Here is a 23,509-nt window from a genome sequence, read left to right as displayed (position 1 = left end):
CAGGGGGGGACCCGCGGCTCGTCCCGCAGCGCGGCCCCGGGTGCGTGGGGAGCCCGGCCCGGGTGGGTGGGTGTGAGAGAAACGCTCTGGGAAGTGTTTTCGGTCACCTAGCAGCTCTGTCTCTGAGGAATGTCTGTGTTCCGGCACTGCAGGGATCGCTGCTCCTTCACAGGCTTTGTGTGTGTGTGTGTGTGGGGGGGGTGTGTGTGTGTGGTTGGTTGGTGAGTTGGTTTGTTTCACATCAGATTCAACACCGACACAATCTGTGCTGCTTATCTAGCCAGGTCGAGTTGTCCTTAAGTTTCTATAAAATGTAGGTCAATTACAGTCTTTGGAGTTTGGGGAGGGGCTTTTTGTCTTTGGGGGAGGGGGGGGTCAAGATTCAAACAGCTTAAAATTTTTTGCAGACAAACTAGTCTCTGACACAACCACAGTGTGTGCAGTCCTTAGTGTCCTTCTGTAAAACATGTTCTCAGACAACTATAATTCTCTCTCTAGATAAGTAACTTTCTATTTTCCCATGATCTGTAGACTTGAATTTGAGCTGGACAGTGTTGGTTGTTCAGTGCTTTCTTTCTCAGTGACGTTTTCATGGCTGGTAAAACAAGCCTATAATCCACACTCACAGGATTGATGAATGTTTGTTAGCTTCAGCTGGGGATGCCTGTGGTCATTTGTGATAGGAAAGTCATTATGTTCAGAGATTTAAAGATACTGGCAGAGGAAAGGCTGAGGTTTGGGTTAGTCAAGGTATACTGAAGATGCTTTAGAAGTAATTAATCATTATGACCACAGTGAAACTGCTTTTATTTTAGGAGTCTCAAGTACTAAAGGACATCCAGAACATCTGCCTTCAGTAGAAAATTCTACAGAGCCCATGTTTTTATCCCAAATGGTAAGAAAAGTTACTGTTGCTTCCTGAAGTTCCAGACTAGGAGAACAGCATTTTTCCCAAAAAGTTTCCTCAGATATTTGATTCAGTTTCTGCATAATAGTTGTGCAGCTGCTTTCCTCTTGGAGTTGCTGCTGATGTGATGCTAATGCTGAAGTGTTTGAAGGGGCTTTGTTTGCCTGTTGCATAGCAAATACAAAGGTATGTTTTTAAATTTTAGCATCATTTTTCCTCTGAAAATGTAGTTACACGTGGCACAATGTTAGATAGAAAAAGCTAAAACGTTTAGTAGAGTGTTTGGGGTGTTTTGTTTTGGGTTTTTTTCCCTCTTTGTATTATAGGTAATGACATGGACTTAAATTTATATGGAAGTCTGTAACACTTAAAAAGGTTTTTTCCTTTGAATTTGTTTGTTGTGTCTTACATAGAATGGAAACTTGTCTGTAGGGCATCCATGCTGTAGTGAGTGTGCATGGGGAGAAAATGAACCTGTCCTGGGACAGGATTCCAGGAGAGTCCTTGCATGGCTCAAAGCAGACCTAGAGAGCTGAACAAGTGTCTCAAAATGATGGTGGAGAACTCCACCTGCAAATAATGTTGAGTAGAAGACTTTTACTTTCCTTGCTTGCCTCTGTGACTCCTCAGACTTTGTTGCACTCAAAGAAAAGTCAGTTCTGTCCCTCCAGTTCTGCAGTGTTATGTGTACTTAATTCTTAATTGTTTGAGATTAGCAACGTGTATAAACTTAAACCCAGTTTCACTGCTGCTTCTATGGCCAGAAATGAGGAGAATATGCTGCATCAGCACTGGGAATGCTTTTAATTTGAATTGTGTTTCTAGGCTTTTTTTTCCCTAAAATGCCATGTGAGTTCTTGGACTACAAAGACCAGATGGTTCTGAGGTAGAGGTCTTTAAATGTTTTGTGCCAAGACTTTGTGTTTGTGTGTGGAGATGGCTACGTTTTTGTATTCAGAAATTCCATCTGCTTCTAAAATTTTGGCTGCTGGTACCAGAGGCTTTGATGTACACTTTTCTGCTCTCCTTCTTCTGAAGGATAATCCTGGAGAAGCTGCAGTTCGAGGAGAAGATCCTTCACTGCTGCTGGAAGATAGCAGAAGACCTGAAGGTAAGACACATGGATGTACTGCTACGGCCCTTGTTTTGGTAACAAACCTGATTCATTAGAGGAAAAGGGATTTAAAATTTTATCCAAGATATTTTTCTTCAACCTAGAAGTTTTTAAATGAAAATATTCAAATGTTTCTTTGATAAAAAGACCATAATTGTGATTTATGTTCTTAAATTTTGCAAATTTCACATCAGTCTTGCTGGCATTACACTAGCTTATCTAGCTCTTGTGTGTAAATGGGAGGGACTTCTACCAGTGCACCAGAATGTTGAGATTTCTTTTGTTAATTGAACTATTCATTGTTTTGGTAAGACAATTTGGGGGAGAGGGGACCTTGTTTGGATGGATTTTCCTCTTGTGAGTAATTGTACTACAATGCATGCTTTCCTGCAAGCAACCTATACCATAAAAATTTATCTTTTTAATCCTTAAGAATCTAAGAAATCACTTTTTTTATGCCTTTTAACTTCTGAGTCTTCTGGGCAGTTTCAATCAGTCTGCTACTTAGTGAACAGAAACAGGTTTTTATTGCCATAGATAATGTGCAGGCAACAGCTTCTTTGCAAAAAAATTGGACATGTTGTTGCAATAACACTTTGTGCCTACCTTTCAAATAGAATTCTGTGTCAGTTATATACAAAGTATATATTATATCCTTCCCCACAGATGATGTTTTAATTTCTCAATATGCTACTGGTCAGAAAGAGGCTTTGAGAGCTGTGTTAAAGCAAAAGTAAGTATATGTTGTTGTTAGTGTCTCAGCTGTTCTGTTTCTGTACAGGTCCACTACTGTACTACTTTAGTTTCTGCCAGAAGGCACAGCTGGTAAGGAAAAAGGATTCTTTATTGTTCTCTTTCTGCTCATAAAGATGTTTTCAGTTTATTTTATCATTTCAGAGCTCACTGGAGTATCTTGCTTATTTTACCTATTTTCAGCAATGCCTTTAGACTGTTTCAATTAATGATTTAATGATACAAGTGTGAGGCAAGATCTGCTCTGATATATAATTAATTTAGTGTCAAAACTATATCGTATTTTTAAAGACAGATAAGGACCCATGCTGTGTGCCCAGAGGCTGGAAATTGGAGATCAGAAATTCAGTTGGACTTCGCTACTAGAACATTGAAGTTTGCAAAATACAGCCTGTAAACATCCTCCTCATTGCAGTCATCACAGTGAAAAGCCTTTTATAATAGAGTCTGTGAGACAATACTGAGAAATTTCTCATGTTATGCTAAAAGATGAGAATCAAATTATTTCTTAGGTGCTAAAGGCTTCAAGCAGAAATGTTTAATGATATCAATGCTACGTGTGGGAAACAATTTGCTTGGAGAGGATATGGGGAAAACAATGCTATTTACAGGCTTTGTTTGTTTGTATAGAATTAAAAGTGCTCCTCCTGTACCTAAGAAGGTGAAGGTGCAGCTCTTGGGAAATGACTCCAAAGGAAAAAAGGAAAGTGTTGGTCATGACACCAGGTCAGCAACCAGTGAAGCTGATTCTGCAACAACCATCGCAGCAGCAACTGCTGCTGCAATTGCTACTACAGCTCCACTTATTAAAGTGAGTAAGTAGCTTGTGGTTTTATATTAGTTCTTTGTCCTCTTAACATAGTAAATGTACTTAAGCAAGCCTGAAATTATTGGTAGTAAAGCCAGAGACTGAATGTGTCTACTCAGAGTTCTCTGAGTTAGTGATTTTAGACTGACTGATGGATATAACAAGGAGAACTAATTTGGGTTTGGTTAAATGTAGCCTTCTAGTACCTGAAGGGGCTACAGGAAAGCTGTGGAGGGACTTTTTACAATGGCTTGCAGTGATAGGACAAGGGGGAATGGTTTAAAACTAGGATAGGGGAGATTTAGATGAAACATGAGGAAGAAATTCTTTGCTGTGAGGGTGGTGAGACCCTGGCCCAGGTTGCCCAGAGAAGCTGTGGCTGCCCCAACCCTGGAAGTGTTGAAGGGCAGGTTGGATGGGGCTTGGGAGCAACCTGGGCTGGTGGGAGGTGTTCCTGCCCATTCAGAGGGGTTGAAACAAGATGATCTTTAAGGTCCCTTCCAACCCAGACCAGGCTGTGATTCTATGAAATGGGTAAATGAACAGAGACCATTTGATTTATCTTCGAGAAGAATTTCATAGTTTTGCACCAGATATTTGGGCAACCTCTTATTTTATCTGTCTGTTTTGGGAAGCAAATCACTCCGTGATGATGGGAAGGATGTTTTGTTTGCTCCATACTTGCACCTGTTTTGCAGTAAGGATTTTTCCTTTCCGTTTCTTTTTCCCCTTTTTTCTTCTTGCAGGTTCAAAATGATTTGGAAGCACAAGTTAATTCAGTCTCAGCATTAATTCACAAACTACAGGAGACAGACAGACATCTGCAGCATGTTGCTGAACAGCAAACAAATATGAAGACTCAACAGGAGCAGCCCCACTGCCATGAAAGAGTCAGTGAGCTTGAAAAACAAATGAATGCTTTTATGGTGCAAAGGATTCAGCATTTGGAGAAGTTACAGGAGCAACAAATGAATATTCAGGTATCTAAGTTAACAATGCAATATCATTTAATCTGTGTCTCATTTATTAATGTTAGAATAATGTGAATTATGTTTTAATATTATAAAGAAAGATCCAGTGGCCAGCACATGAGCTTAGAGCTTTCTGGGAAAAGTTGTAGTTCAAGTTCTTTCCTAGGTATCTGTTCCCTTCCCTCCCCTAATCTTTGTGTCTGTGGAAAGTACATGTGAAAATTGTAGAGCATCCCCATTGCCACTGAGAAATTGTTTAGAACTTTGTAATTGAAGTAACTTGCATTTTATAAGTAGCCATACAGAATAAACCTCTAAGAAGAGTTTTTAAAATTATTTGGAGAGTCTTCCATGCCTTTTTGGAAGGCAGAATGATGCCCAAACACCTCTGTGTTCTGAGGTTGTTGTAAATGACTTTTCAAAAAGACTTTTCAAAATGTTTAGAGTTTTACTTGGGAAACTAATGCATAGATCAGAAATACTTTGTAATTTTGTCTCTTAGTCTCATCTCCTTAGCTCTGCAGTCAACAAGGGAGCCCTGCAGCAAAATCACCTGCCTCCCTCCAGTCTCGTGACAAAACAGTCTGAGAAGCCAGAACAGCGACTGCTCACTCACCACGTACCTTCCTGTCAGAGGGCTTTATTTCCTACCAGTGGTCCAGCTGCCCAAGGTGAAGACAAACTCCTTGTGTCTTATTGTCAGTGTTGTGCATAAATTTTGTTTCCATTAATACTGGATTGTACATCACATCAGCAGTAAGTAGTAAACATTTTTTCTGTATAATGGGTTTTTTTTGCCTATGTAACATACAACACTTATTCTGAAAATGTTCCAGCTTAAACTAAATTGAGGGTTTGGTGTTTACTAATTACTTTGTCTATACCAAGAGAGGCGTAAACTTAACCTAAAGGAACCTTACTGAGAGAGAATCTGAAAGCTTGTAATGTTCATAGTATGTTTGGGTTTCTTATTTGATTCCTTCCACTTGGAAGGATGAAATTTTTCATCTTTTCTTTTTGACCTGGTTCTGTGATATGTTTCATCTTTGGGAAAAACTCGTAACGTTGGCACATTGTTCTTCCTAAATTTGTTTCATGTCAAGAAAATTGTTAACATTTTAATAATTGTACCTTTTTTTTCCTGAAGCATATTCAAGCCAATTTCGAAGTCTTGGGGTTCATACAGAAAAATCTCCTCTGATGACACCAGTTCCTCGGAGATATGCTCCAGAACCTGTGTCCAAATACATGAAAATCTCAAAGGAAGAAAACCCTGTAACAGAAAAAAAAAATATTCCCACATCCACAAGTGAAGGTATTGTGAAAAAGATACCCCTGTCCTCCACTGGCATGAATGGAGTGGCCTGGGGATTGCTTTGGGTGGGCTTCACCTAAACTGAGCTGTTGTGTTGCTGGCACTTTTAATACATATCTTCAGAATGTTAAAAAACTACATTTGGGAAGGGTTAGTTTTGTGATTTAGTCACTTGGTCTGAATTAACTGAAGACTTCATGACAGTTCTGGTCTGACCTATAGCATCATGATGTGATTGCTCACTGAAACATTTTTCAGATGCAAGTCTGACCTTTCATTGTCAGCTTTAAGGAAGATTATATGGAATAATGAAAAATTTGAGTTCTATTTAATAACTTAGGCATTATCAGTGGTTGAACTGATTATTTTTTTCCCCCACAAAAAGATGCATGGGCTGAAAGAAAACACCATGTGTAAAGCAAAAGAAGTAATTTTCTTCTACTGCAGTTTCGTGGCATGAGACTCAGTTATGAGGACTGGATCAAAAAAGAAAGCACCCTTTTTTAGATGGTTGTGTTTAGATTTGCTTGAGGATCGAAGATTGAAAAAAAGCCCCACAACATATAAAAGATCCAGCCATTTACTCTGTGACTGACAAAAATGCCTGTTTGTGTCTTTGTCAGATCCTTCTCAGGCTGCTGCTTCTCTCTCTCTTATACAACTGTCACATATTCCTGATATTCCCTGGGTCTGTGAATAAATGCAATGAGACAAAGGAAGAACAAATCTGTGACATTATGGACAGAGTGTTCCTCTGTGACTCAGTTATTTGCTGTCACAGTTTCATCTGTTTTCTGACTTTGCCCATGTGAAGCAGTCACAGTAAGATAGATTAGTGGAAGTGGTTTTATGCAAATTGTCTTATCTGAAGTAAATCTGTGTTTTAAAACCTGAAGTTATTTCTGCTATCCTTGGTATTATATCATGGTGAAATGCCTGAAAAAGGAAATGAAGTATTAAATATATTGAGCAAACTTAACTTTCTTTTTTCTCCCTTAGGTGAAGGGAGACTTCTTGAGCACACTCTGAATTCTCACGAAATGCCACTGAGGCAGATGGAGCCTTCCGAGAAGGCAGCATTGAAAATGAGCAGGCATTCTGAGAAAGACAGGTAAATACATGTAACAACCCAACATCGAGGAAGATTTTTTTTTTTGTTCTCCTCATGAACTTGGGAAAGGTGTATTAAATATCATTGGTGTAAGAAAGTCACTGGCATCATCTTTGACTTTTGAAATAAAACACTGCTGCCGTCTGCCTGCTACTTTGGCATTTCTGTTGTGCTGAAGGTAGGTGAAGGCTGCTTGCTAAGGACAGTCCATAACACCTATCTCAGAGGTCAGCACTTGGAGTGCTTTTCTGTCTCCTGAGTGTATTGCTTTTATTGCAGCACGTTGTGGAGTAGAGTCATGAAGCCAAATATGGGTGGAATTGCCCTTGTAAGGGAGAGTCCAAGGTGCCTGCTTGTGGGAGTTGGATGAGAACACTTTTTTGGGAAGAAGCAGCATCTGCCTAACGATTTCTGAGCTTTAGTGTGGGTGGGGAAATGTTCTTAGCCACCCAGTCTGAAACATTTTCCCCAGGCAATAAATGGATATGGTAATTTCACTAATGAAACAGAATAGTAACAGAATTTTGGTTGGAAAAGTCCTTTAAGATCATCAAGTCCAACCATCACCTAACTTTACCAAGACCAGTGCTTAAATTATGCTCCCAAGCACCACATCTGCACATCTCTTAAACATGTCCAGGGATGGAGACTCAACCACCTCTCTGGGCAGCCTGTTCCAGCGCTTAATTACCCTTTCAGTAAAGAAATCATTCCTAATATCCAGTCAAAACCTCTCCTGGTGCAACTTGAGGCCATTTCCTCTTGTTCTGTAGCTTGTTAATTGGGAGAAGAGACCAACCCCCCCCAGCTCCAATCTTCTCTCAGGCAGTTGCAGAGCCAAAAGGTTTCCCCTCAGCCTCCTTTTCTCCAGGATTAACACCTCCAGTTCCCTCAGCTCCTCCTCAACATACTTGTGCTCCAGACCCTTCCCCAGCTCCTTTTCCCTTCTCTGGATTCTCTCCAGCAGCTGTACAGATATTGTCTTACTTGTGATAGTATATGCAAAAATATGAAATACTTCAAATGGAAAGGTGTCTGAAGAACTAAATGTTGCTCTATAAGATTTGAATTTTAGATGTATTTTCCCAGTTCAAAATACAAGGATACAGCTCAAGATGTTAAGTGATAAACCAAATAACCTGTGTTTAACCTAGGTGAAAATTCCATTTATATAAAGTTTTGATATTCCTGCACTTTGATTTCTTGCTCAGTTTCAATGTTGGCAACTTTCTTGGGCCACATGAAGAGCGATGAGACTTCTAATGAAGAGTGTTTCTCTCAGCAGGCATACTGCTTTGCACACAGACTCATTGCCTGCTTTGGAAAGCTCCTTCCAAAGCTGCAATTCAGTTGAGAAAACAGTGAAAAAAGCAGACTCTTTACTTCAAGATCTTGACCAGTTGAGAAGAGAAATGCGTGACATGCTACAGGTACAGTCCGTGTTATCAGAATGACCAAGTTTGAATAAGATGAATAAAAAGTGTGGAGAAAAGCTTAACAGGTCTGGTATCAGTAGAAATGTTGCCCTTGATTCTACCTCTGTAAAAAGGCTGACATTTGTTTACAATTACTTGAAATATTGCAGTCTGTGTGTGGGAAGGCTTTGAACTTGAGTAATGTCTCAGTGAGGGCACAATGGACTGGAGTATAGAGGCTTTTACTGCCATTCTACCAAATATAAAATAGGGTTGTTTTTTTAAAAAGAAGTGGTTTATTTATTTTTTTGTTTTAAGGCTTCAGGTCTTTTCAGTTCCTGTTTTCTGCTGGCTCTCTTCCTGTGCTCTTCCTCTAGAGCTACAGAGCTCATGTAACATTCCCATTTGTGGAAGAACAATGTTCTGTTTATTTGCAATCAACTTAAGGGATGACTTAAGCTACTTCCTTTATAGTTTTGCCATTTCTTTTTGTAAAGAGCACTGCTTCTAAAGAATTGCCTGGTTTGCATCACATCATTGTTTCTTGTGTTAATGATCTTGTACTTTTGGTGCTAAAATGGTTCTGTTCTGGCAAAGTATAAGTTTCCTCTGGCTTTTGACAATTGAGGCTTTTATCTGCTTGTTACCCTGGTTCTATGTGGAAGAAAGATACACCCGATCATTTAGCCTGTCTGCTGGGCTCCTCTATGGTCTTGTAAATGTGAGTGGTGGGAAAGGAGAGGGACTTTGAATATCCACAGGTTTGTGAATTGGCTTGGAACATACCAGCTTTGATTCTATTGGTTTGTTTCTGTGGTTGAAAGTTTCAGTTTGCTTATTTCCCTAAAAATATTTAATATTACATGCCAGTTATTTGTTGCTTTATCTTTTGACAACATAGCATCATCTGTTTTATCTTAGAGTACAGCTGATGCATTGTTTCATAGATTTTGTAAGATATTAGTGGGTTGAGTATTTAATTGTTCCTGCTAGTGAAAACCAGATGCCATGGGTCCTGTTTTTGTTGCAAATATTTGGTTAACACTATTGCTGAAAACTTAATTAACATACCTTAGTATAGGCAGCAGCAGATCTGCTGATGGTGAGAGGGGAGAAAGGATTGCAGGTGAGAAAGACACAGTTGACATAAATGGTTTAAAATCTCTCTTTACAACAAAGGTCAGTGGGAAGACAGGTGTGATGACTTCAGCAAATGTGGAGTGTAATCAGATACTTCACTATTGGCTTCTCATCCTTCAGAGATTTATAGAGTGAGACAATAAATGGGGTAAATGACCACTGGCTTTGTCATACAAGCAAATTAAAGGCCTGAATAGGTTGAGATGGAACAGAAGGTGGAGCTCTAGTCCAAAACAAGTGTGCAGTGGGATTTAGTAGCTCAAAGGAATTGATTGTGCCCATTTAAACAGATCAAATATCTACTCTAGATTTTACCTTAACAGATGTGTCATTAGGTGAGTTTCAAAAGCTCTTCTTCTGTCTTTTTTAGGAAGCAAACTCATGGAAGTCAGACATGAATGATCTTATTAAGGTATATCTGGTATCCTTTTTTTTTTTTTTTTTTCCTTAAATAATGGAATATGAAACAGTTTGGAATATGCTTGCTGTGAGATAACACTACAGTGACTACTGCATACCTGTTTGGTTTTTCTTAAAGTTGCTGTTGTATACAGATTACATTACTCAAAGTAACATTTAAATTGTTCTTTGACTTGTCTTAATCTTACTGAGCTATCTTGAGGGACTAATACAACTGCCAGGCACAAAGCTGGCTTCTAAAATTGCCATAATGTGGACTGTTACTAAAATTACCATTTCTTGATCTGGCTCTAATTGGCAAATCTACATCATTTTACAGTTGAACCTCTGTCTGTATTTCTTACATTTTCTTGGAGATTTCACCTTATTGAGCTAGTATTTGTGCAAAAGTTTAACTTTTACATGAAAACCTACATAAAATTGGCAAATAATTTTTGGTATGTTGTCCTTTTCTCACCAGGCAAGACGAAAATCATGGGATCAGTGTGTAGATTTCTGTTTTGTTATGTCCCTTGTGCTTTGGCAGTACATCTGTTAGAACATAAACTTTTCTTCAATAAAAGTAGCCAAATCTGTTTTTTCATCTGTGAGAATTTTTTCTGTTCATTCAGTGGATGCTTTCAGTGCCTACTCAAACATGGGTATTTTGGCTTAATTTTGAGGTTTCTTTTTCTTTATGTACGTTTATGACTTTTTAAATGTGATTATTTTTATTTTTGCTTCATTTGTGGAAAATGAAGCACTGTTTCAGGACCTTTGGGTTTCATCAAGAGTGTGAGACTGAATGTGAGAGGTATAGTTGTGTGGCTCCTTGTTTCCTATGTACTTGTGCCCCTTCCTTTTGTATTTAGCAGCTAATATGTCCTTGGTTTTTAGCTCTGTAAAAAGATTCTGCAAAGCAAAAGACTAATAGATGTTTCATTGTTTCTTATGAGAATTAAAAATCAGCAGGAGGGACAGAATCATGATGCTGTTAAGGGGTTTATTTTATTGTTGTTAAAACTGAAGTATATTTTTGGTGTTTCTTGGGACAGATCAATACCAAATGAATACATATATGTGGAGAATTTGTTTTTATTATGCATTTAGTTATACTTAAATACTGTTACATGGAGAGATTCTCATGCAATGCCTACTTCATGTATCTAATTGCCATCTTCTCACACACTCATTTGCTTCATTAGCATTGCTTCTCAGGCATTACATCATTTAGCCTTGGAGATCTTCTGGATGTCTTTCCATTTGCTTGTCTTATAGATATATTTGCAACATACCCAATGTTCTTGAGTAATGGAGGTTGATGGTGGTACATGTGCAAGGCATGCTAGGCCTTGATTTGATAATATATAAATAGGAATTCTGATCAATGTGTGGAAAATGGAAATGACAATCTGAAATGAAAAGCTAGTGGTTCTGTTTCAATTTTAGTCAAAAAACCCTCCTGTTGCATCTGAGCCTCAAATACATCATCAGCTCAAGAAATCATCCATCCTTCAAAATGTGAAAGTGCCAAAATCTATACTGAGGGATGCTGAAAGGGTTTTGAGAGAAGTTCAAAACAATAAAAAAGTTCTTGAAGAGAATTTGGAAGCTGTTATTCATGCAAAGGATGGAGATGCCATGGACACTGTTCTTAATGCCTTGGCCACAAACAGGTTAGACCCTATTATCCAACACTTTGTTTGACTGCTTGTTTTATGTCTTCATACACCTTGTATCACCTTTCCTTATTTTTAAGTTCCTTGAAATGAAGAACTAGTGCAGTCCCCCAAAAAACTATTTATTGGCTCTTCTTACCAGTCATTAGATGATTCTTTTGTCCCTCTATTTTGCACTTGTGAGACCCTACCTGGAATACTGTGTCCAGTTCTGGAGCCTTCAACACAGGAAGGACATGGAGCTCTTGGAGAGAGTCCAGAGGAAGCCATGAAGCTGATCAGAGGGCTGGAGCAGCTCTGCTCTGGAGACAGGCTGAGAGAGTTGGGGTGTTCAGCCTGGAGAAGAAAAGGCTCCAGGGAGACCTTAGAGCACCTTCCAGTGCCTGAAGGGGCTCCAGGAAAGCTGGGGAGGGACTTTTCACCCAAGAGAGTAGTGAGAGGGCAGGGGTGATAGTTTTAAACTGGAGGAGGGGAGATTTAGGTTAGACATTAGGAAGAAATTCTTTAGTGTGAGGGTGGTGAGACCCTGGCCCAGGTTGCCCAGGGAAGCTGTGGCTGCCCCATCCCTGGCAGTGTTGAAGGGCAGGTTGGATGGGGCTTGGAGCAACCTGGGCTGGTGGGAGGTGTCCCTGCCCATGCCAGAGGGTTGGGACTAGGTGGTCTTGAAGGTCCCTTCCAACCCAAACAAGTCTGTGGTTCTATGATTTAGAATTTCAAATATTCTTTGATCCTCTTGATTAAAATTATTTTTTATGATGAGTACCTACCTGTTCCTTCTTGTTAATCTGCATTTTGAGACACTATCATCCGGACAAACTGCTCTGCTGTTATGACAAGGAGACATTTAGGTTTTTGTAGACAAAGTTGCTTTAATTAGAAAATTAAAGGGTAATTTCATCCTTCAGAGCAGAATAGGCTTCACAAGCCTGTAAATGTTACAGGATTAGTCATCCTACAGCAGAACTTTGGCTTTGGAACTTCAGCTTCATTATTTGTATTAAACACTCTTACTTGGGTCACAATGAGAGTTTTCCTAATCAGTTACAACTTAATCTTTGAAGGTAACTTTATGTCAGGATTGTTTTCAGGCATGATATTTGGTATCATCTTTTAGAGGAAGCAGCAGTTTTTGTCATCTGCCTTTTGTCTTCTGAGTTGGGATACTTTTACCTTGTTTCTTACAGTTTTTGCTCAAAACAGGAACAGATAAGGGCTGCCTGGTGCCTGCTGGAGCCTGTAGAGGTACAGAATCTTAGTGTCTCTGTGTTCTGGGTTTCTCTTTTTATAGTGTTTATAGGTCACTACTTTCCCAGGAACAAATTGGTGCCCCTTAAGCAGCACTTACCTAAAATAGTTATTTCTTCTATTTCAGAGATGCACTGGAAGAGATTCGTATCCGAAAGACTGTGGATGAGTGGATCAAGGCAATCAGTGTGGAAATCCAGGTATGGCTGCTAAAAATGGGTACAGGGTTTTTTTCTGCATGATATTTTTCCACCTTACATTGTTCTTTCTTGTCAATAGTTAAACATGATTGATTCACAACTTGAAAACATCACAAAGCTGCTTATTAATAGCATGTAATAGGCTAGGTTAAAATATTTATCCCTGTTTAAATCTTCCATTGCTTAATGAAAATCACTGGTCACAGTTGCTGGCTAACATGAAAACCAAGCCAGTTCTCAGAACTTCAAAGTTGGCCACAAACTCTTCTGATATCCTTGATGATTAAAACTTCTTTTCTGTTCATGTTTTATCTTTAGGCTGAAATGGCAAGAACTGATTCAGAACAAGAGAAGTACAATCAAAAGGTCCCGTGGATCAAGGGAGCCCAAAACATCAAGGCTACCAAGACCAATAAAGAAATTAAAGCAAAAACTGAAAAAACCCAAGGATGCTTGACAAAGAAGCCTTTATTTGCAGCTAAGCCATTGCAGAAGCAAGCAGAAGATAACATAAGAAAACAGAGGTTTAGAACTTACTTTTCTTCTGAAAGTTTTCAGAGGAAAGAAAAACTAATGGATGTGAGTTCCCAAGTAGTTGGTTTCTTTCTTGGGTAATGACTGCTATGCTTTAAGTTGCTGTATTCATGTGAAAAGGGGTTTGTATGTGTAACCATAATAATTTCAAATCACAGAATGGTGGGGATTGGAAGGGATCTCTAGAGAACATCTAGTCAAACCCTCCTGTTATAGCAGGATGCCCTGGAGCAGATCATACAGGAACATATCCAGGCAGGTTTGGAATGTCTCTGGGGATAGAAACTCCACAACCTCTCTGGGCAGCCTTTTCCAGTGCTCTGTCACTCTCACAGTAAAGAAGTTTTTCCTTATGTTCAACTTGAACTTCCTGTGCTCCAGTTTGTGCCCATTTCCCCTTGTTTTGTCACTGGACATCACTGAGAAGAGTCTGAATGAATGGGATAGCCCTGTCCTGTGGATGTCTGTTGTGAGAATTGTCCTTGTTTTCATTTGCTGTAAAAGTATCAGCTGAGTGTGTATAACACTATAGAATTAATTATCATGTTATCATAGAATCATTAAGGTTGGAAGGGACCTCAAAGATCATCAAGTTCCAACCCCCCTGCCATGAGCAGGGAGCCCTACCATTAGATCAGGTTACACGAAACCTCCTCCAACCTGGCCTTAAAAACCTCCAGGGATGGGGCATCAACAACCTCCCTGGGCAACTCATTCCAGTTTCTCACCACCTTTAGAGTGAAGAATTTCTTCCTAATATCTAACCTAAATCTCCCCTCTCTCAGTTTAAAACCATTACCCCTTGTCCTATCACTATCTTCTTTGATGAAAAGCCCCTCCCCAGCTCTCCTGTAGGGCCCTTTCAAGTACTGGAAGGTGCTCTAAGGTCTCCCTAGAGCCTTCTCTTCTCCAGGCTGAACAGCCCCAACTTCCTCAGCCTGTCTTCACAGCAGAGCTGCTCCAGGCCTTTGATCATCTTGCTGACCCTTCTCTGGACCCTCTCCAACAGGCCTATGAATTTGTCTTGCCCAATACCTGCTGTTTTATTCAGCTGTTAGGAAGCTGCTTTTATGTATGGCTGAGTTTTCATGTGTGCTTACAATGTATATTGTTTGTTGCAGAACTTCTTACTTTTTTCCCCTTTAGACTTTTGCACCACTATTGATGTGTTCAAATTTCCTGTCTGAAGAACTGTAAACTACTTTTTTGCAGATGTGTCAGAGTCATGTGAGCAGAAGAGCAGTGATACCAAATGAAGATTATCTGTGGCAAGTTTATGGGAAACCAATTTACCAGGGCCATCGTAGCACCCTTAAAAAAGCACCATATCTGAGATTCAACTCTCCCTCTCCCAAATCTAAGCTTCAGAGACCCAAGGTGATAGAGCGTGTTAGAGGTAAGCAATGCTTTGATGTGGATTAAGTGTTTCTTCCCACTTTTTCCATTAGAAATTCCTTGTACAAGTGAAACTATTTAATCCTGTATCACCTGCATTTCAGTGGAAAGCTTAAGCAACTGCAGTAGGGTTAGAAGGTGCTCTTATCAAAACTGAAAAATATCAGTAGATTCTCAGATTTGCTTTGTGTGTATCTCAGTTATTTTGAATTGTTGAAGTCATACTCATTTCTCAGTTTAATAAACTCAGTAAATATTTATTGTTGCCCAGCTTTTAAAGAGCTGAATTGCTCAAAGTAACAACATAAACACCTGAAAGTTTAGTGTGTTGAGAAACTAACTCGTCTTTCCTAGAGGTCACTGAAATGCATTCTTTGTGTCAGGTTTGTCTAATCATGTCATTTAAATGATTAATTAATTTGAAGTTACGAAATCTACTGAGATTTGAAACATTTAAGAATTGTGATACTTCTTTTCCCACCTCTAATATGTGAATTGCAGTATGAAAATTTATATGGATGGGTTTGAAGATGACCTCTATTAATATGAAAATACTGAAATGTGTTAATTGTAAGCATTGGTTGAGGTCACTAAATGCAGGTAAAACATCTTTTGTTACTCAGGTCAGGGTGAAATGTGCTAACTTTTTACAGTTATTTAATTGACTGGTAAAGGTTATTAGTTGATTAATAATTAATTCCATTCATTAGTTTTGTAGGCAAAGTATCAAGATTAGAAGATTTAATATTTTAACCTATTAAAAATGTATGAAAGTAACAATTAAAAAGTGAAACTGTACAATATCTGACATAAGATAAAGTTCTTCTACAGTTACCTGAGTTAGTAGAAAGTTATGTTTGATCTAGTGAAATTCATCCATTCATTGCAGTTTGAAATAGCATAGTTTAGATTTGTCTGTTTTACTTAGATAGCTCTTATTTCCTAGTTATCCTGTCAAAACCCACTTATTCCTAATACATAAAGTAAGATTAATCTTTAATTGAGCTGCCAAAAAAACTGAATGTGTAGGGTTATGGGGAGATTTAGATGTCATTACTGCTGTTAATTTGAATTACTAGAGATGCTGGTAATGAGGGATGAAGTTTTGTCAAAGATACTTCCAAAGTGGTTGCACTTTGCTGTTTTCATTATGACTGATACTCTGGGGGAACTTCTCATCCTTCCCCATATCTTGACTAAACTATGGTTTAGTCAAGATACCAGTTACTTTACACATTGTAAGGTAGTGAAAAACATTGCAAGAAACCAACAAAACATGATGGGGATTGGGAAATCCAAGAAGAAGAAGCTGCAGTGGAGGGCAGGTTAAAAAAAAACAACAACAAAATAAAACAACAAGGGCTTAGTTTTCTTCTCACTTCAGGAGAGAGTGAGCAAATTATATGGTAAAAGATGATGATGAAGAGCAAGTGTGTATTAAGTGTAAGAGGAGGGATAGTGAGCACAGGCTGCTTAGCAGGATGAGAGCATCAGTGAAAAAGTATTAGTTTGCTTCCCTCTGTGCTTCTTGCACCTATGCTGTTGTTACCATGCAGGGAAAATATACTTGATGCAATCTGAACTGTCATGTTTAAAAGATGGTGTCTGAGGTTTTTTTATTATAGCTGTATGAAATATAAGAGATTAACCTGAGGAAGAGTTATCTGATGAGACCATGGTTTTAGGCCATGTATGGTATAAAACCTGTATACGTCTTTGAAGACAAGCACTGCTGTTCTGTTTGGGTGGGGTTTTTGACATTATGGTGGGAAATGTTCAAAATAGTGCAAGAATCTGTTGTTCAGCTTAGCATAGTCTTCATGCCATTTCTTGGCACTTTGTGGTCAGTCCTCTGGAGTCCAGTTTTGATCCATGAAGAGAAAGTGTTACTGGTAGAAAGTGTTTGTAATTCCTATAAACCTCCTGGAAAATGTGTAACATTCCTGGCAAAAATCTACAAGACTTTTCAGAACTTCATTTCTTGTAAAAATGGAAGAATGTGGTGTATGATAACTGCTTGTTGCTTGTATTTTTTATTTGACTTGTTTTGAACCACTTCCTTTCTTTGTGAAAAATGTCAGTATACTCATTTGAAGGACCAGAAGGATATATCATTCTTTTGGACTTCTGGTTATGCTGAACACCTGTAATACAGTTGATTCTGGAGAGATTTTTTAAAATAAAATATGTGCTACTAAGCACTTAGTGTAGCAATAACAATAACACAGTGACCTCTAAGATTTGGATTGAGAACAGACACTTCTTAAAAATATTTAATCAGCAGTTCTGCTTTTGCTGAGTCCTAAATGACATTTTTCTTCCATATTTATTGGCCTCTTGTCCTTTATAGAAGGTCACAACCTTTCCATGGAGGCCAATTTCATCATTCCAGAAACAACGCCTTGTAAAGAGGCAGGAAAAGTGCCCCTGCAATCTAATTATAAGAAGTAGGTCATTTGATCACATGGTACTAACTGCTTTCTGCTGTGTATGTTTTTAATTCAGCTGTGTCAGTGAAAGGTAAAGGTACAGGTTGCAGTTGTAATAAACTGCTCCTGTGCTTTAGCTTTTTTTTCTGTTGGAGGCAAAGAGAAATGAAAGAGAAAATTGTGTACTGGATCCACGCTGCATTTCATCTTCCAGAACTCCTACGTGTGACAAACAGAGTTTAAAAGCTATTTGCTTGAAACCAGAATGAACTCTGGATAGCCTTTACCCAAAATGATTCTGTTCCAAGTCCTTAAGTCATCCTCCAGCAGTACAGCAGCTTGTGTGTTTGCCATCATAAAGCTGCAGCAAAACTCATTTCTCTATTTCGCATCAGACTGTGGTTACAGAATGTTATGTTTTTGTCACTTCTCTTGGCTGTAAGTAAAATAAGACACCCCTTTATATTCTTATCTAAGGGAAGAAAGGAAGAATATCGAATTTTTTTGCATGTCACTTACAAGAGTAGCACTCCAATTAATGTGTGTCCTGAGACCTGATAGCAGCCTTCCAGTATCTGAAGGGGCTACAGGAAAGCTGGGGAGGGGCTTTTACGAGGGCTTCTAGTGAGAGGACAAGAGGTAATGGTTTTAAGCTGAAAGAGGGGAGATTGAGGCTAGATCTGAGGGAGAAATTCTCTGTTGTGAGAGTAGTGAGACCCTGGCCCAGGTTGCTCCAAGCATCTGCGGCTGCCCCATCCCTGGAACTGTTCAAGAACAGGTTGGATGGGGCTTGGAGCAACCTGGTCTAGTGGGAGGTGTCCCTGCCCATGCAGGGGGTTGAAACTAGGTGGTCTTTACAGTCCCTCCCAATCCAAACCATTCTATGGTTTTAATGGCTTTATACTGAGGTCAGCCTTTGATATTGGCATTACTTGTCTTTGATGCTTCTTGTAAGACAGTTGGTCAAGCTGGTTAGTTTTTGTGCTTTCCTATATCTTGCCAATAAAATGGAAATTAATATTTCTGTGTTTCACATAGGTCTCTTGAAGACAAAGTAGTTACATGTTTTTGAGGGCTGCTATTCTGAAAGATGCTGTTATGGCAGGAAAGAATAATAAAATTAGAAACAGGTCTGTACTGTTCTATAGTAGGAGGGAACATAAAATGAAGCAAGGTCAAATGAGCACTTTAAAGCACCACTTTCTTGAAAAAAGCAAGTAAGCAAGCAATCTTACTTATACTGGGCATGATTAGTACTTTCCTTCATGGATCTGTACCCACAGATTCCCTTCCTGGCCTTGATGAACCAGGTGATAAAGGCTTAAAAATTATTGGAAGTTGTTGGCCTTGGGTTTGATTGGCTGGAAAATCCAGACTTATTAAATGACTTTATTTTCTTAGAGCAGTCCACTGAGCTTGTTTTAAATTAGTGCTAGAATAAGGATGTTTATTTAAGACTGAAATGGCCATCTGGAGAGTCTCTTTGCAGTCATTTTATAACTTTCTCAACCATTTTCTTTTTGCAAATAAACTGTAGTGACTAATACTTAGTTTCTTCTGGGAAGCTGGAAAAAACATCCAACTAACACGTTTATGAGTAAGAGAGCAATTCTAAAAAAAAAGTTGGAGTTCTTTTCTTGCATAATTTGAACTGATAAATATATGTAAAACACCATTTTTTATTTTTTTTTAAAGCTAAGTTTAATTAAATGTCTGGTTTCTGCCTAGTGCAAGTAAACTTTTCAGGGGGAAATGAAAAGTTGAAAGCAATTAAAATGAGGTGCTATGTGTATACAGTGCTTAATCATTCTCACTGGGAGAACCTTGTTTTTACAAGTTGGCAGTGTTGCAGACTTGTTGCCAATTTCTGCTTTTACTCAAAAGTTCAAGGCCAGGGGGGGACTGTTAGATCATGTGCTATGACCCCTTCTAAATCACAGGCCACTGAACTGTATCTATTTATGTTACTGAGTCCAGTAATTTGTCTTTGACTGAAGAACAGTTTTTCTGGCTAACCTGTGCTTTGCAGAAAGGCACATGCTCATCATTTAAAGACATCATGAAATTCTGCCCTTAATTACTTCCTCCCATGGCTCCGATACCTTATGGTTCAAAAGTCAATGGAACTCTTCAAGTTTAGTATCTGATTTATTGTGAGTTTTTGGCTTCAGTTCACTGCTACTTCAGTTCTGGGGTGATTTTCCTTCTTTTTTGAAAGAAGGAAAAAGGCCCTTTGATGTCTAATCTGTTTTAATATTTACAGAGGTACAGAATTAGAACTGTGTGCAGTGTTATCATGTTTGGAAGTCATCTTCTGCTCCACCTCAGCCTGCTGAGACATCTGAGGAGTATATTTATCCCTTTGACCACAGCATTGTATTGTGATTTCTCATTGCATTTCTTACCCAACATGACCTTAAAGCCTTTTTCAGGGACACATCTTTCTGACCTGTTCTTGCTCACTGAAAAGTTATGACTTGCTGTTCTTGTTTCTGGGCTTCCAACCCATAATTTGTGTGTACAAAAATACCACTCCTTGAGTGGATTGCCTTTGTTTTTAGAACCCATATTATCAATATTTATTATCTCTCAGTTTTAGGATAGTTGAAGGTTTTTCTTCAATTAATTAGGAAGCTATTAAATGTGGATAGAGCTACAAAGTGCTTGTTGCCATGTGTTAACTGGCCATTAATACAGGAAGGGTGATGGTCAGAAACAGAGGAGTAAGGTGACATTTTCCAGCGTAGTGAAGTTTGGGAATTGGTTACCAATGTGAGTCTTTCAGGTTTATTTTCCTAATGCCTACAAAGTAGCAGTAGAAGCACTTTTGTTTGATGAATGATTGTTCTCTCCTTTTTTGGGCATGTTTCAAGCAGTTTTTATTCATTTAAAGTTATTTATTTGCCTAATAATAGCTATTCTTTGTAAAGAACAGAAGTTGAATAAGACCTTTCATGACTGTCTAGTGAGAAATGCATCACTGCAATAAATGTTCTTCTCTGCTATATGCTTAAGGCATTGTTATATACAGCTTACTTCTGGCTGGCTATTTAACAAAACATTTTCAAAACTGAACCAAAATTCAGTGCTTCCTCAACATTGCAAATCAAGACTTACAGGTGTTAATTATGGCTTTACATTCCAGTAGCAAGGAGTTGTTAAACCAGGATTTTGCGGGTTATACCTGTTCAGTTGAGTACCTGTCAATATTGTGTCTAGAGACAAACTGCGTGTTTATAAAACTGAGGCAGTTAATCTGATTAATACAGCCAAACTGCAGCCAAACTGTCTCTTGTTCTATGCCCTATCTGCTTGGCATGCCAGACTTGCATGCTGTTCCAATGCTGTATTTCAAACCTAAATCAGGAGTTCCTTCTTACCTCCTAAATTGCATGTTTCATTCCAGTCTACTTCCATCCTTCTGACCTTTTCTTCACAGTTATGTGCCTTTATTTGCTAGACTCGGATGTTTGAAAGTTGTGATTTGTAATTCCTTTATTGCTGTGAGTACTGTGACATCTAACTTAACACTTTTGGACATGTTCCTGTATGATCTACTGTAGATGATCCTGCTCTAGCAGGAGGGGTTGGACTGCATGATCTTCAGAGATCCCTTCCAGCCCTCTGACCACTCTGACTCCGTGACTTTTATGTTCCACCTTCCTGTCTCGCTCCCTTGCTCCCTCCATCCCACAGCAAAAACGTGCAACTGTTTTAGTTGAAGGGCTTAAATCAGTAGTGTGTGATATTGTCTTGTTTGCCCATGCATTGATGGTGATGGTTTGTCTGCTCTTGTTTCAGGCACAAAGGTGAAGTCAGCAAGAACACAGACTCCTCATGCACAGACAGTGGTGACCAGCCCTAAGCAGCAGCATCCTTTATATGCACTTAGCCAGGAAAATCAGTATCTCTTTAGTCCAAGTAAAGATGTACCTGCAGGCTCAGGTTTCCTTGAAGGTCACCTAATTCCCATGGCTATTCCATTAGGTAGGAGCAAATAACCTGTGGAAGGGGTCTGTGAAGATGAATGACTGCTACTTGGTGGAAATAAAACTTCATCTTCCTAAGCCAGTGATTTCCTCTGGCCCATGAGATTTCCTTTTTTAGTGGGAAATCTATGTGGGGGAACAGCTTAAAATTATCTGGTTCTCTTAATTCTTCATGCCATAGGTCTGGTGACAACCTGACAGAGCAATTATTTCTTGGCTGTACATACCTTCTTTGGTACAATTTACAGTTCTAGGGTTCTTGCTCTGTGTTTACGTTTGGTATCCACATAAGCAGGAACTGAATCATTTGCTCTTGGATTCAACATTTACAGAGTCACAAAATCATTCTGGTTGGAAAAGACCTTTAAGACCATCAAGTCCAGCCATAACCTAACTCTACCAACCATTAGCCCAACTCTACCAAGTCCAATGCTTAAACCATGTTTCCAAGCCCCGCATCTACACATCTCTTAAACACCTCCAGGGATGGTGATTCAGCCACCTCCCTAGGCAGCCTGTACCAGTGTTTGATAACCCTTTCAGTGAAGAAATTTCTTCTAATACCTACTCTAAACATCCCCTGGCACAACTTGAGGCCATTTCCTCTTGTCCCCTACAATGACTAAGCCAAACAATTTCAGTAGGATTGTGCCAAACACTTAATGCATTGTTATGGCTTCTGTATTTTTGAACATTCAATAGAACCTTTATATAGGCCTTGTTTTGCCAAGGTTTGGTATTATATTGTCATTTTAAAAAGATAATTATGTTTTAAAAGGCTATCTCAAATTAAAACTTGTGGGATGCTATACTAAGTGTAACAATATTTTGAATATGGTTAAGAAAATGTGAGGTGGGGGGAGCATGGTATATAATTTTTTAACAGCAAACACAATGTAGCTATTCCGATTTTCAGCAGTAGGTGTCACCATAGTAAAGAAAAAGGAATAATTTCAAAACATGTCAGTGTTGAGTTTACAGTTTCTGCTGGGAAAGCCTTAAAATTACCTGGTAAAGCACTATGCTTCAGCTAGTGTTAACAGGGGACCTGTTAATTAGTCTGCAGTTACACAGTCTGTCTCATGTGGAACACAGGCACCCAGGATTTAATTTTAATTAATGTATTAATTTGTTGACTTGGGAGATTTATGTATATCTTTATTTTTAAATTGCCCTTAGGTCAGACTCAGATGAGTGGCATCTCACTGCAGCCTGCTAGATTGGTGATAGGTAAAGCACAACCTGTTGCAGTTACACCTTCTCTTCCTGAAGTGCCACCAAAGCCTGTACAGGAGGTAAAAAAACCAAACATAGCTGTGGTAGAGATAAGATCAGAGAGAAAGGATCCACCTCAGCTGACTGTGCAGGTGTGTGGCAAGAATGATCATTGTTTATTTTAATAAATGCTAACTAAAGACAGTCTCATGCATCAGTAACTTTGGCACCAGTAGATGGTTTTCAGTATGAAATAGAAACATACAGAATGGAGGGAACAAAAAGTTGTCATGCTTTGCTAATATTAATATTTTAACAATTATCTTTATTGTTTAACCAGAATAGAAAGCTATTTGTTTTGTAAGTCACGTTTGCAGGGTGTTTATAAAATAGTTCTATGCCATGTTTTCTTTTTTTAAATGAGATTTTTGAGCCAGAACAAACTGTGAATTAAAAAAGTATTAAAATACATGTCAATCTTCTTGGATTAATGCTTTAGACTTTAAGACTTCTGTTTCAACCTGATAGTCAACCCAAGAATTTCACTGCTAAGTAATGAGCCATTGCAATCCTTACCTAGTGGGTTGGTTGGCTTTGTTTTTTTTATTTCTCACATGAGTCTGTTGTCAAGGAGGTTAATGTTTCTTACATATTCGTTGTTTTGGATTCAAGTTGTTGAGAAATACACACTCCTACACACGCCTTTCAGATACAAATGATTCATAGAAATCAAAGTTAAATACAGGTAGTGTGTGTGATCTGTTCCCTCCCTGGATCACTGTTTTCCACCCACATCCTTTTTGCTGTTACTTCACCCAGTTCTTAAATGTCTGAGGTGACTTTTTCCCCCCCAGAGAATTATGCAAGCATTTAAATTTTTGTTCTTAAAA

The 23,509-nt window shown here is 38.8% G+C and overlaps 1 protein-coding gene across 1 annotated transcript in view; it reads left to right on the top strand.

The window, feature by feature from the left end:
* Positions 1 to 877: 877 nt before the first annotated feature.
* The window catches only part of KIAA0586 (KIAA0586 ortholog), a gene marked incomplete at its 3' end in the record, with an annotated part of 49,117 nt that continues 26,485 nt past the window's right edge, over positions 878 to 23,509 (top strand). Inside the window, exons 1-16 of the mRNA XM_009995100.1 lie at positions 878 to 895; positions 1,946 to 2,018; positions 2,688 to 2,754; positions 3,405 to 3,585; positions 4,329 to 4,562; positions 5,056 to 5,224; positions 5,701 to 5,868; positions 6,868 to 6,979; positions 8,265 to 8,409; positions 9,905 to 9,946; positions 11,383 to 11,609; positions 12,985 to 13,057; positions 13,376 to 13,636; positions 14,813 to 14,987; positions 21,217 to 21,402; positions 22,584 to 22,771. Of these exons, the coding sequence (XP_009993402.1) occupies positions 878 to 895; positions 1,946 to 2,018; positions 2,688 to 2,754; positions 3,405 to 3,585; positions 4,329 to 4,562; positions 5,056 to 5,224; positions 5,701 to 5,868; positions 6,868 to 6,979; positions 8,265 to 8,409; positions 9,905 to 9,946; positions 11,383 to 11,609; positions 12,985 to 13,057; positions 13,376 to 13,636; positions 14,813 to 14,987; positions 21,217 to 21,402; positions 22,584 to 22,771 (2,319 nt within the window). The remainder of the gene's footprint in view (positions 896 to 1,945; positions 2,019 to 2,687; positions 2,755 to 3,404; positions 3,586 to 4,328; positions 4,563 to 5,055; positions 5,225 to 5,700; positions 5,869 to 6,867; positions 6,980 to 8,264; positions 8,410 to 9,904; positions 9,947 to 11,382; positions 11,610 to 12,984; positions 13,058 to 13,375; positions 13,637 to 14,812; positions 14,988 to 21,216; positions 21,403 to 22,583; positions 22,772 to 23,509) is intronic.

The sequence above is a fragment of the Chaetura pelagica genome, unplaced genomic scaffold, assembly GCF_000747805.2.
Source record: "Chaetura pelagica isolate M959 unplaced genomic scaffold, ChaPel_1.0 scaffold783, whole genome shotgun sequence".
Taxonomy (NCBI): Eukaryota; Metazoa; Chordata; class Aves; order Apodiformes; family Apodidae; genus Chaetura; species Chaetura pelagica.
Note: the sequence above shows the minus strand (reverse complement) of the source record. Positions and strands in the feature narration are given on the sequence as shown.